Source organism: Pristiophorus japonicus, chromosome 13, assembly GCF_044704955.1.
Source record: "Pristiophorus japonicus isolate sPriJap1 chromosome 13, sPriJap1.hap1, whole genome shotgun sequence".
NCBI classification, from domain to species: Eukaryota; Metazoa; Chordata; class Chondrichthyes; family Pristiophoridae; genus Pristiophorus; species Pristiophorus japonicus.
The window spans coordinates 55,422,591-55,437,429 of record NC_091989.1 but is presented as its reverse complement, the minus strand read 5'-3'; the positions used below and the strand labels follow the sequence as shown (position 1 = coordinate 55,437,429).

Below are 14,839 nucleotides of genomic sequence, written 5' to 3'. Positions count from 1 at the left end.
TAAGAGACATCAACATAATTAAGTGAACTTCCAGTGGGTAAATTCAAAAGACACACATTTGATGCGTGGAATTGAACTGACATATTTTTTTAATTTCCATTACCCCAAATGTACATTCATTTAAGAATGTTTCCTAAAACAAGTTCATGTACAATAACAACTTTTATTGAATCAAGAGATCCCAAATGACCCACAATCACCTAAAGTGATGATGATACTTAAAAGGTTGCATTTTGGTTTTACATTTTCAATAATTGAATACATAACATCAAAATCTGTGAAAATGACAGGAACATATTCTGATTCCTATTAATATGGTTAACTATTTCTCAGAATGTGATATATTTATCCAGGTTTGAAAGACTGAAATATTACATAAAGTTAAATTTAGTTCCTTCCTCTATTACTGTACTATTGTAGAGCTGAATTCTGCAACTAGATTCTGCTAGTAAATTTTGCAGGAATGGAAATTATTTGATGTAACAGGACAGAGTAAGCATATATTTTCCATTACAGCATTTGTAAGGGGGTAGGTACTCACCATAAAGATGGCCTGTGAGTAATAGAAAGCAATGAGATCCCTGAATCCTTTGCAGTCTGAAATATCTTGCCTTCAACATCAATGCTTACAGCACTTGTGCATTCATCCAGTAATGCATATTTTGGTCTAAACAAACACATTTAATAAACTTAGTAAAATACAAAAAGCACCGGTACATACGCAATATTGTATACATGAGCCTTCACTTTTGTTTTGATTAAACCGCACGTTATAACAATCTATCTAGAACTGGAACAAAATTAGGACAAATTTCACACAAGATCAATTTAAGGAAAGCCAATATTCAAACAGTTGTGTTCCTAACACAGATGAGACTGCACACAGGGAAGTTAAAGTAACAGTGACCTCGGTCGTTATTAAGACACGCCAGAGTGAGGAACAGGCCTTAGGGGCCGGCTTATATACAGTGCTCCCAAGGGATATTGGGATACCTTGGGACTTCAGGGGATGCGCTCCCTGGTGGCGGAACATGTGAGTGCATGCTTTACAGATACACAACATCACTCCCCCTGAAAGTCAAAGTGAAAACTATTTACAAGGTGAGGCGGTCGGGAGCCTTTCTTTCCCTGGTGGACCGCCTCGGTACAAATGTCTGTTCTGGTGTGTTGGCTGGACCCTCGCTGCGCTGGCGTGTTGTTGGCCCTACAGGGCTGCTGGTTGAGCCTGGCCTTGCTGGGCTGTTGGGCATGATGGGTTCAATTTCCTGATCCGGGGTGGTGTCGTTGATCCTTTGGGTTTGTGTTGTGGGCTCGAAAAAGGTGGTGTCTGCTGTGGGTTGTTCAGGACAGTCTGTTAACCGCAGCCTTGTTTGGTCCAGGTGCTTTCTGCAAATTTGTCCAGTGTCTAGTTTGACTACAAACTCTCATCTTTAGCTATCACCGTGCCCGCGATCCACTTGAGAGCATGTCCATAGTTTAGCACATTCACAGGGTCATTCAGATCAATTTCCCGTGACACAGTGGTGCGACCATCGTTTACATTTTGTTGCTGCCGCCTGCTCTCTACTTGATCATGCAGGTTGGGGTGGACCAGTGTGAGTCTGGTTTTAAGTGTCCATTTCATGAGTAGCTCAGCCACGGGCACCCCTGTGAGCGAGAGGTCTCGTGCGGTAGCTGAGCAGTACTCAGGACAGACGGGTTTGGAGTGAGCCTTCTGTGACTCGTTTAAGGCTCTGTTTGATTGTTTATACAGCCCACTCTGCCTGCCCATTGGAGGCTGGTTTAAACGGGGCCGAGGTGACATGTTTGATCCCATTGCGGGTCATGAATTCTTTAAATTCGGCCACTGGTGAAACATGGCCCATTGTCACTGACCAGTATGTCAGGCAGGCCATGGGTGGCAAACATGGCCCTCAGGCTTTCAATGGTGGCGGTGGCGGTGCTTCCCGACATTATTTCACATTCAATCCATTTTGAAAAAGCATCCACCACCACCAGGAACATTTTACCGAGAAACAAGCCCGCATAGTCGACATGGATCCTCGACCATGGTTTGGAGGGCCAGGACCACAAACTTAGTGGTGCCTCTCTGGGCGCGTTGCTCAACTGAGCACACATGCGGCATTGCCGTACACAGGACTCTAAGTCAGAGTCGATACGAGGCCACCACACGTGAGATCTGGCTATTGCTTTCATCATTACTATACCCGGGTGTGTGCTGTGGAGATCCGAGATGAACGTCCCTCTGCCCTTTTTTGGTAGCACGACGTGGTTACCCCACAATAGGTAGTCTGCCTGAATAGACAGCTCATCCTTTCGCCGCTGGAACAGCTTGATTAGCTCTTGCATTTCAACGGGGATGCTGGCCCAGCTCTCATGCAGTACACAATTTTTTTTACTCGGGACAGCAGAGGATCTTGGCTGGTCCAAGTCCTAATCTGGCGGGCCGTGACAGGTGATTTATCATTTTCAAACGCTTCCATGACCATCAACAAGTCTGCGGGCTGCGTCACCATCAATAAGTTTGCAGGCTGCGCCATTTCCACCCCCGTGGTGGGCAATGATAGCCGACTGAGAGCATCCGTACAGTTCTCGGTGCCTGGCCTGTGGCGTATGGTATAGTTATACGCTAATAGCGCGAGTGCCCACCTTTGTATGCGGACTGAGGCATTAGTATTTATCCCCTCGTTTTCAGCGAACAGCAATATGAGGGGCTTGTGATCGGTTTCCAGCTCAAATTTGAGGCCAAACAGAAGCTCCTGGAGGCATAGGCGACAGGTTGCAACTTCCCCGCAACGTTAACTTGTTGTAATACACACCCGACTCCGTACGACGATGCATCACATGCTAGCACAAGTCTTTACATTGGTTATACAATACAAGCAAGCTTGTTGGAGCATAAAATGCTTCTGGCTTTCTCGAAAGCAATTACTTGTTTTTTTTCCCCATACCCAGTTCTCACCTTTACGCAATAACACATGTAGGGACTCCAAGAGGGTGCTTAATCTGGGTAGGAAGTTACCAAAATAGTTGAGGAGTCCCAGGAACGACCGCAGCTCCATGACGTTCTGTGGCCTGGGCACGTTCCTCATAGCTTCTGTCGTGGCGTCTGTGGGACGAATGCCATCCACCGTGATCTTTCTCCCCACAAACTCCACTTCTGTTGCCATGAAGACGCATTTCGACCTCTTCAGCCACAGCCCTTCGCGATCCAGTCGCTGGAGGACCTCCTCCAGGTTTTGTAGGTGCTCGATGGTGTCCCGATCCGTGACCAATATGTCGTCCTGGAAAACCACCGTGCGTGGTGCCGACTTGAGTAGGCTCTCCGTGTTTCTCTGGAAGATCGCTGCAGCCGACCGAATTCCAAACGGGCATCTGTTGTAGATGAACAGTCCCTTGTGCGTGTTGATGCACGTGAGGCCCTTCGAAGACTCCTTCAGCTCCTGCGTCATGTAGGCCGAAGTCAGGTCGAGCTTGGCGAACGTCTTGCCTCCTGCCAGCGTCGCAAATAGGTCGTCTGCCTTAGGTAGCGGGTATTGGTCCTGAAGCAAGAAACGATTAAGAGTTACTTTATAATCGCCGCAAATCCTGACCGTGCTATCACTTTTGAGTACTAGAACAATCGGGCTGGCCCACTCGCTGAATTCCACTGGGGAGATGATGCCCTCGCGTTGCAGCCTGTCCAGCTCGATTTCCACTCTCTCCCTCATCATGTGAGGTACCGCTCGCGCCTTGTGGCGAAAGGGTCGTGCCTCTGGGACTAAGTGGATCTGTACCTTCGCCCCGGAAAAGTTTCCAATGCCTGGCTCAAAAAGGGAAGGAAATTTGTTAAGAACCTGGTTACATGAGGCCTCTTCGACATGTGATTGCGCTCGGATGTCATCCCAGTTCCAGCGGATTTTGCCCAGCCAACTCCTTCCAAGCAGTGTGGGGCCATCGACCGGGACAATCCAGAGTGGCAGTTCGTGCACCGTGCCTTCGTAGGTGACCTTGACCATGGCGCTGCCCAGGACAGTGATAAGCTCTTTGGTGTACGTTCTCAGTTTCATGTGGATTGGGCTCAGGGCTGGTCTGGGTGCCTTGTTGTACCACAGTCTCTCAAACATCTTTTTACTCATGATGGATTGGCTAGCGCCAGTGTCCAGTTCCATGGCTACGGGTATGCCATTCAATTTTACATTTAGCATTATAGGTGGACATTTCGTCAAAAATGTGTGCACCCCGTGTTCTTCAGCATCTGCCTCCTCTCTCTTAGACTCGAAATTGCTTTGATCCACCATGGACCGATCTTCCTCTGCCACGTGGTGGTTAGCAGGTTTTGCAGAGCTTGCAGTTCGTCTGCAAGCTCGTTGGAGGTGCCCCATTGTTCCATAGCTCTTGCAAACATACCCTTTAAAGCGGCATGAATAGGTTGAATGGAAGCCTCCACAACGCCAACATGGTGTGAAGTGCCTTGCATTCATCCTTTGTTGCGGACTCAGAGTCATCTGGGTCACCTGAGGCCTGCTGGCAGTTGCAAACTTGTGGTTTCTGCCCTGTACATTTCTGCTTGCAAACACAGTTAGTTAATTTATGAACATTGTTAGCACTTGTGTGCTGAGAGATTTGTTTGGTGTTATCACTGGTGGACATAAAACGCCTGTGCTATCGCAATGGCCTTACTGAGGGTCGGTGTCTCTACAGTCAAAAGTTTTCGTAGGATGGTCTCGCGGCCAATGCCCAGTACAAAAAAGTCTCTGCGCATCTGCTCCAGGTAGCCATCAAACTCACATTGTCCTGCAAGTCGCCTTAGCTCAGTGACGTAGCTCGCCACTTCCTGACCTTCAGATCGCTGGCACGTGTAGAACCGATATCTCGCTATCTGCACGCTCTCCCTCGGGTTAAGATGCTCCCAAACCAGTGTACACAGCTCCTCATACGACTTATCTGTGGGTTTCACTGGAGGCAGAAGATTCTTCATGAGGTTGTCGGTCGGTGCCCCGCAGACCGTGAGGAGGACCGCTCTCCTTTTTGCAGCGCTTCCTTCTCCATTCAGCTCGTTGGCTACAAAGTACTGGTCTAGCTGTTAGACATAGGCTTCCCAGTCCTCACCCTCCGAGAACTTCTCCAGGATGCCCACAGTTTGCTGCATCTTTGCGTTGGATTCGTATACTCATTGCCAGTTGTTGTGTTCCTAACACAGATGAGACTGCACACAAGGTTAAAATAAAAGTGACCTCAGTCTTTATTAAAACACTCCAGAGTGAGGAACAGGCCTTCGGGGCCGGCTTATATACAGTGCTCCCAAGGGATGCTGGGATCCCTTGGGACTTTAGGGGATGCGCTCCCTCGTGGCAGAACATGGGAGTGCATGCTTTACAGATACACAACACAAACCATAAATTCCAATGCAAAATGCAGCAAGGATAGAACATTCAACTGTAAATTCCTTTATTTTAGCACGTGAACTGAAAAGCAATGTGTAAGTTAAGATAATTATTTCACTGTTAGTACTATTTCATTCATGGGCAAAACAGCTGCTTCACTGGATTCCCAGACAATTATATGAGCTGCCCTTTTATTTGTCTGAGCACAAGTTTGACCTCTACTTCATAGTTACATTACTTCCTCACTAATTACATGTAATGTACAGCACAGAAACAGGCCTTTCAGCCCAACTGGTCCGTGCCGGTTTTAATGCTCCACCCACCTCTTCTAACCCTATCAGCATACATTTCTATTCCTTTCTCCCTCATGTGTTTAATCTCTTAATTATTTTGTCATTTTTCATCTCAATACGATTGCACCTCTTCACTTCACTACTCTCGCTTTCATCCTTGCCTCTTCCTTTTGCAATTATTCCTATGGACCCATACTGCTCCAACTTGCCAATCTGATCTAGCTAAAAACAAATTTGGGTGTGGTCACTGTCAATTATCCAGTCATTGTGAAGCTGTTAATAAGAAACCTAATTAAAGTACAAGGATGCCCTGAATATTAGTCTCAGTAAGTTATTCTAGCCCTGCATCTGTAATCTCACATTTCAAATATTTATGCAGATTTGAAAATCCTTCCTGCAAAAGATAATGAATGAACTGGAAAGGGTTCAGAATTGAATCGGGACTAACACAATTTATTTCCATTGCAGAAAATAAGATTAAGCGGGAAACATGCTCCAAGGGCTCGACTTTCCTATGAGCCCCTCAACGCCCGATTGTCCGCTCAGAAAAACTGCTAACGTTTGGTGAGTAACGCTGGCGAGAATTTCCACTTTTATGTTTAAACTAATTAAAACTAATCGCCCAGCGAGAAAATGGGCATTGCACCTTTATTGTCGGCGGTTTTCTCAGCGGTCAAGGGGAAACTAAGTAAAATGGGCGATTCTTACCGGAATGGACGGTATTGAGAACACTGTGCGGTAGCTGTCTGGACCCTGCCAAATGCATTGCGCTTACAGCTAAATCCAGACAATAATCTTGTCTGCTCAACATTACAAATAGAAGATGGCTCATAACATTCCATGTAGAATCTGCTACCCCATAGATGGTACGGTGATAGGGCATCTCAGGTTTTAGTGTAACATTAATCCAATAAATTACCACTACCCAGCATGCCCCTACCATGAACAGACAGCTGGCGAAAAAGAAAAGGGGGACGTGGTAGATCACAAGGCCCTCTGACAAGCAGCAACCCCTTACCCACTCTGAATTGAATAGATACGGCTCCCCCGTAAGCTGTTGAGGCTGTTCTCATCATACAATCATAGAAGTTTACAGCACGGAAGGTGGCCATTTCGGCCCATTGTGCTCGTGCTGGCCAATAAGAGGCTATCCAGCCTAATCCCACTTTCCAGCTCTAGGTCCGTAACCCTGCAGGTTACAGCACTTTAAGTGCACATCCAAGTACTTTTTAAATGTCGTGAGGGTTTCTGCCTCAACCACCCTTTCAAGCAGTGAGTTCCAGAACCCACAACACTCCACGTGAAGAAATTTCCCCTCAAATCCCCTTGAAACCTTCTACCAATTATTTTAAATTTATGCCCCCTGGTTGTTGACCCCTCTGCTAAGGGAAATAGGCCCTTTCTAGCCACTATATCTAGGTCCCTCATAATTTTATACACTTCAATGAGGTCTCCCCTTAGCCTTCTCTGTTCCAAGGAAACCAAGGAGGTGCAACGAGACCTGGGTGTCATGGTACATCAGTCATTGAAGGTTGGCATGCAGGTACAGCAGGCGGTTAAGAAAGCAAATGGCATGTTGGCTTTCATAGCGAGGGGATTTGAGTACAGGGACAGGGAGGTGTTACTAGAGTTGTACAGGGCCTTGGTGAGGCCACACCTGGAGTATTGTGTACAGTTTTGGTCTCCTAACTTGAGGAAGGACATTCTTGCTATTGAGGGAGTGCAGCGAAGGTTCACCAGACTGATTCCCGGGATGGCGGGACTGACATATCAAGAAAGACTGGATCAACTGGGCTTGTATTCACTGGAGTTCAGAAGAATGAGAGGGGATCTCATAGAAACATATAAAATTCTGACGGGTTTAGAAACATAGAAACATAGAAAATAGGTGCAGGAGTAGGCCATTCGGCCCTTATAGCCTGCACCGCCATTCAATGAGTTCATGGCTGAACATGCAACTTCAGTACCCCCTTCCTGCTTTCTCGCCATACCCCTTGATCCCCCTAGTAGACAGGTTAGATGCAGAAAGAATGTTCCCAATGTTGGGGAAGTCCAGAACCAGGGGTCACAATCTAAGGATAAGGGGTAAGCCATTTAGGACCGAGATGAGGAGAAGCTTCTTCACCCAGAGAGTGGTGAACCTGTGGAATTCTCTACCACAGAAAGTTGTTGAGGCCAATTCACTAAATATATTCAAAAAGGAGTTAGATGTAGTCCTTACTACTAGGGGGATCAAGGGGTATGGCGAGAAAGCAGGAATGGAGTACTGAAGTTGCATGTTCAGCCATAAACTCATTGAATGGCGGTGCAGCCTCGAAGGGCCGAATAGCCTACTCCTGCACCTATTTTCTATGTTTATATGTCTATGTTTCTAAACCCAGCCTATCCAATCTGTCCTCATAACTAAGATTCTCCACTCCCGGCACTGCAGCAACTTGCTAAGGCTTCTTCAACAGCACCTCACAAACCTGTGACCTCTACCACCTAGAAGGATAAGAGCACCAGGAACATGGGAACACTATCACCTCCAAGTTCTCCTCCAAGTCACACACCATCCTGACTTGGAAATGTATCGCTGTTCCATCAGTGTCCTTGGGTCAAAATCCTGGAACTCCCTACTGAACAGCTCTGTGGCAGTACCTTTACCACACGACTGCAGTGGTTCCAGAAGGTGGCTCACCACTACCTTCTCGAGAGCAATTAGGAATGGGCAATAAATGCTGGCCGTGCCAGCGATGCCCACATCTTAGAAGGCATTTTTTTTTAAAGTTGTCATCTTTCAATGGCAGCTCTCAACTGGAATATCTGCAGGTTTAGATGTAATATTTGTCCGCCTCTGGTGAGAGAAGATTTCTCCTATGAAAAAGAAGGATCTTGTCTTTGCTCACTACGACAATGTGTGAGAAACTATGATTTGTCACTTTATCTGATCGTATCTTTTGAACTACACATGGGATTATCGAAAATAGAGTAAGAGCAAACAGACCTTCATTATCAGCAGAATGAGATCATCCAGTGCCCAATATGACTTCATCTCTGTCATTCAACAGAAATACCAGTGATGATGGCTGTGTAAAGGAGCAAACAGATCTATCTTCAAATGTCTTGGACAGCATCAACTTCCACTTGTGAGGATGAATTGAGAGATAAGCATCTACCTCTATATTTACCCCATGCAATTCTGAGCATAGAAAGCAATTTCAAGGTCCAGAAACCAGTATTTATGTCGAACTGCAGCAGGGATTGAGAGCAACTTCTCCTCTTTATGAAGTAGCAGCAAACTACTATAGTATTATCTGACCAAATGCAAACCAATTTGATTCGAACTATGAAAGTTTTCTATGACATGCCTTACTTTCTCGAGTTCTAATCAATTGCTGTTGGATGACCAATCTATTATCTATTTGCCCGAAGACAAATTTCCTTGCAAATGACAGCTCTATTCTGTCAAGGCTGCATCTGCTACCACTGTCAATGGTGGGGGAAACTGCTACAGAGGATTACCATTCTATCATGTGTAGAGGATGTGAACAAAGATAGATTATGGGCTAGAAATTGGATATGACCCGAAAACGGGCAGTGTCACGGGCCAGCGTTATTTGGCTGCGCCCGTTCAAAATTTGTGCTGCTGCTCATTTACATGATTAGAGTGCTGATCACAACGCTCAACAGGTGGGCCAATATCGGATGCAGTCTACTGGCCAGTAATGTTTGGCCTCGCCTCTTCACTACTTAAAAGGTGCTTTGATGCAGCAGCACCTCATTGTCATCGGAGTTTGAAGACATGGCTCAGTAACAACACAGAGAAGGTGCCAGAAGGGTCTTGGATGAGGCTCTCGAGGCACTGGTCGTGGCAGTGGGGAGAAGGTGGGGTGTCCTGTTCCCGTAGGGTGGCATGAAGCCATTAAAGCACACTTGCATATGCCTCTGCGATAGCTGTCTATGTCACGGCCAACAGTGTCGCAGTGTCGTACCGCAGACATGGATTCAATGCTGAAAGAAGCTTAATGACCTCACGCCGCAGGTAAAGGTGAATGAAGGCTTCAGCAAATGCCATATCCTACCATCTTCACCACAAGCCTCACACATTGCTTAATGCATCACCACTCACTTACTAACAATCTCTACCCATCACCACTCATACCTCACAATCATAGCTTCACTTTACCACTGCTGCAACACTCACACTCACACCTTGCACACACTGAGAGCTAGTCCACTATGACAGACACATCACCCAAACACACTGCACCACACTCACTGACACACTTCTCTTTCTATTACAGGCCAAGGTTGCTCACAACCGCTGTAAACAGCGGCGGACGAGAGATGGCCAAGCCGCTTTACAGGCCTTGAGCCAACTGGATGAAGCGGTGCTCAACATAATTGGAGGGGAAGTCACCGAGGCAGTGGCAACGGGCAAAGTTGAAGCCCTTGGGGATAATAACAGTATGGTCAGTCCTAATCATTCTTCTCACACCCCACTTCTCCCTCATCCCATAATCTCTTCTCACTTGCAAGCTGCTGATGGTGTATGCATGGATATCTTGCTTCCCCTACATTCCCCCACTATAACCAGACTCTTGTGCCTTTCTGATTTGAGATAACCAATAACTGCCACCAGCACAGCCTGTCTCCGAAGTCATGGAGGAGAGTGAAGATGAAGAAGGCGCACTGTCACTGCATCCGACACTCGCAGACACCAACTCAGAAACAGACTCTGCACAGAATTTAGAGGATAGCATAGATGCGGGATCTGCACCTGGTGAGGCACTGGGCATGAGCCAAGGGGAAAGGGTAGCTAAGGGGCTAGCTCCTTGGAGGGGCGGCCTTCAGAAGAAGAGTGTTAGACATGCACACTGAAATACTTGGTGCAATGCAAGCTTGGTAGAGAGCCTTTGTCAATGTCAAGGAGCATGGAGGAGTCCGGTTCCAACATTGGACGGGACTTTACGCAGAGCTTGGAGCCCACGATTTCCAGGCTGGAAATGATTGACAACTCCAGGAGAGACCTTGTGGACCCAGCCATGATGTTGCGTGTGACTGGCAATGTCGCGGCTTCCATTGCAACACAGGTGGAAGCAACTCAAGGTCTCACTGCTGCAGTGGAAGCTCAGACTGCTGCCAACGTGGGTTTATAAGTCTTGAACGGGGCTTGCATCTTCACTTTCCTCCATGACTTCGGGGACAGACTGTGCAGTTACTGGTTATCTCAAAGCAGAAAGGCACAAGAGTCTCGTTATGGTGGGGAGATGTAGGGGAAGCAAGATGTCCAGGGTGTCGCAGCAAGCCAGCTATCTGTCCTCCAACAGATTGCTAGAAATGTTAAGGCGCCGGCCCCAGTGCAATGGCAGTGGGTCAATCTCTACCCCAATCCTTCATTGCTCTTCGACCTTCCTACTCTCCTGCCACCGTCCCAGGCTTGACTCCCTATTAGATAAGCCTATAGCTTCCCTCTGTGCCTCTCTTGGCATTCTTCCAAGGACGCATTGAGGCACGAGTCTCTGCCTTCTTAGGAGCAGCAAACCCAACTATCCCATCCTACTCTCTCCCTGACCTTCCCACCCAGCGCACCCACTGGGGGCTAATCTTGCCAACTCCTCCCCATCGCTGATCCAGTGGACCCTGGCAGTGGGGCGGCCATCACCGACCTGCTCCGCATCTCCCTCCAAAATATCCGTTCACTTGTGAACAGGGCCTTTGCCATCCATGAGCTTATCGTGGATGATTACATCAACATAATGGCCCTGACGGAAACTTGGTTGAGGGCGATGGCACCTTAGCCTGAAATGAAGCCTCCCCGCCTGGCTATACCTTCCACCATTTGCCCCGCTCAGACTGCCGTGGCGGCGATGTGGCTCTCATAAGCAAATCACATCTTGGTCTGTCCCCCTTGGTCTGTCCCCCTACTCCTCCAGCACGTTTTCCTCCTTTGAGCAGCTCACCTTATTCCACCCTTCTCACCTCTCATTTAAAATTCTCAATCTCTACTGCTCTCCCAAGTACAACAACCTGTATTTATATAGCGCCTTTAACGTAGTAAAACATCCCAAGGTGCTTCACAGGAATGTTAAAGGACATAACAAATAAATAAAGTACCATAAAAATATTTCTTCACTGCTTTCCTCCCTCAGCCTCTGCACTAAACGACTTCTCATCCTCGGTGATTTCAACCACCATCTCAATTCATCATGCTCGGGCTCCTCCGAGTTCAATAGCCTCCTATCCTCCCTTAATCTTTCCCTCCATGTAAACTCACCAACCCATATTCATGGCCACCCCCTCGACCTTTCCATCTCTCGTGGCCTCGCTACTCCAATCGTGTCAATCGCAGAAAAGGCCGTCTCTGACCACTTCCTCTCCATCTACATCCCCTTTCCACCCCCCTCCGCCCACCAACCACTATCATCTTCTGCGTCCACCCCTGGAAAAAACTCTCCGACTCTCTTACAAATGCATTTATGAACTCTCAACTGTCCAGCCTTTGGCCCTCCATTCACCGTGATGTTTCTGCAGCTACCCATCTGCTCAATCTCACCCTCACCACCACCTTTGATACCCTGGTCCCTATTAAAACAGTTACTCTCTCTCACCCTGGCCGTTCCCCTAGTACAGCCCTCAACTTCGCTCCCGTAAGTCCAAGGAACGCAGGCTTGGATGGATATGGCAAACAACTGGTTTAGCCATTCACCGCCAGATCTGGCTGGACCACATAAAGCATTATCGGGTCCTGCTCTCGTCTGCCAAAATCACTCACTATTCCAGAATCATTCTGGAATAAAAAAATAAACCCAGGCTTCTATTCTCCACTGCTGTCTTCTTAATCCCCTCTTCGCAGTCTCCACCCTCACCTCTGGCAATAAGTGAGAGGAGCTCATGGACTTCTTTGTCTCTAAGATTGAGACCATCTGTTCAGCTGCCTCTGCCTCTTCCCTTCCTTCCCCTAGCCCCAAACTTCCTCTAAGGATCCCCCTGTCCTAGCCCCGAGCTCACATCTTTCTCCCTGATCTCCTTTATGACCTCTGCAAGCTCATCTTGTCCATGCCACTTCCTGTTCCTTTGACCCTATTCCCACCAAACTGCTGACCACCCAACTTTCTTTTCTGGCTCCCATGTTAGCTGACAGTGTTAACGATTCTCTCTCCTCAGGTACTCTCTCCTTCTACTTCAAATCTTACGTCATCACACCTCTCCTCAAAAAAACAACCCATGACCCCCTCCGTCCTTGCAAACTGCCACCCCATCTCCAACCTCCCTTTCCTCTCCAAAGTCCTTAAATGTGTTGTCGCCTCCCAAATCCATGCCCATGTTTCCTACAACTGCATGTTTGAATCCCTCCAATCCGGTATCCCCGCCTGCCACAGTACCTAAACAGCTCCTATCAAAGTCACAAATTACATCCTTTGTGACTCTCACAAAGGCAAACTATCCCTCCACATCCTTCTTGATTTGTCTGCAGCCTTTGACATGGTTGACCACTCTTTCTTTCTCAAACACCTCTCCACCGTCGTCCAGCTGGGTGGGACTGCACTCCCCCAGTTCCATTCTTATCTATCTAATCATAGCAAGAGAATCACCTGCAGCAGCTTCTCTTCCCGCTCCCACATCATTACATCTGGTGTCCCCAAAGGATCTATTCTTGGCCCCCTCCTAGTTCTCATCGACATGTTGCCCCTTGACGACATCATCTGAAACCACAGCGTCAGTTTCCACATGTACGCTGATGACCCAAGCTCCACCTCACTACCACATGTCTTAACCCTTCCATGGTCATTACATTTTCAGACTGCTTGTCCGACATCCAGTTCTGGATGAGCAGAAATTTTCTCCAATTAAGTAATGTGAAGACCGAAGTCTTTGTTTTCGGTCACAAACTCCATTCCCTAGCCACTGAATCCATACCTTTCCCCAACTTCTGCTGAACCACACTGTTCGCAAGCCTGGTGTCATATTTGACCCTGAAATGAACTTTCAACCAAATATCTGCAGCATAATTTAGGCCGCCTATTTCCACCTCCGTAACATTGCCCGTCTCCACCCTTGCCTCAGCTCATCCACTGCTGAAGCCATCATCCATGCCTTTGTTACTTCTAGACTTGACTATTCCAACACACTCCTGGCTGGCTTCCCACATTCTACCCTACGTAAACTAGAGGTGATCCAAAACTCAGCTGCCTGTGTCCTAACTCGCATCAAGTCCCGTTCACCCGAGACCTCTGTGCTCGCTGACCAACATTGGCTTCTGGTTAAATGCCTCGATTTCAAAATTCTCAACCTTATTTTCAATCCCTCCATGGCCTCACCTCTCCTATCTCTAATCTCCTCAAGCCCCACAACCCCGAGATGTCTGCGCTCCTCTAATTCTGCCCTCCTGAGCATCGCTGATTGTAATCGCTCAACCATTGGTGGCCGTCCCTTCTGTTGCCTCGGCCCCAAGCTCTGGAACTCCCTCCCTAAACCTCTCCGCCTCTCTGTCCTCCTTTAAGACGCTCCTTAAAACCTACCTCCTTGACCAAGCTTTAGATCACCTGCACTAATTATGCGGCTCGATTTCAAATTTTTTGTTTCATAATACGCCTGTGAAGCACGTTGGTACGTCTACTACGATAAAGACGCTATATGAATACAGGTTTTTGTTGTTGTGTCAAGGAGCATGGAGGAGTTTGGCTCCAACATTGGACGGGACTTTGCGCAGAGCTTGGAGCCCATGATTTCCAGGCTGGAAATTATGGACAACTCCAGGAGATACCTTGCGGACCCAGCCATGACGTTGCATGTGACTGGCGATATCACGGCTTCCATTGCAACACAGGCGGAAGGCACTCAAGGTCTCACTGCTGCAGTGGAAGCTCAGACTGCTGCCAACATGGCTAGGTTTACAAGTCTTGAGAGGGGCTTGCAGGGTGTCGCAGCAGTCCAGCAGCAATCTGTCCTCCAACAGATTGCTAGGAATGCTGCAGCACTGGCTCCGGGCAATGACAGTGAGTCAATGGAACAGGAACCTGCTGTCCTCTTTCAGGCAGGACAACAGCATTCCTACTCCCACCACTACCTGTCAGCCAGCCAGCCCAGACTGTCCCCGCCCATGTAGAGGTGGTCAGTCTCCAGCTGGGCCTTCTCGGTTCACAGTTGGTTGAGGTCATCCTGCAAGGCCATCTATAGTGTCCCCCAGGGAAACTT

The 14,839-nt window shown here is 47.8% G+C and overlaps 1 protein-coding gene across 6 annotated transcripts in view; it reads right to left on the bottom strand.

Moving 5' to 3' along the window:
- Positions 1 to 14,839, bottom strand: part of LOC139278577 (ATP-binding cassette sub-family D member 2) — a 165,167-nt gene that overhangs the window by 3,600 nt on the left and 146,728 nt on the right. For all 6 annotated transcript variants that reach the window (XM_070897503.1, XM_070897501.1, XM_070897502.1 and 3 more), the window contains one exon: positions 542 to 667. In XM_070897503.1, the coding sequence (XP_070753604.1) occupies positions 542 to 667 (126 nt within the window). The remainder of the gene's footprint in view (positions 1 to 541; positions 668 to 14,839) is intronic.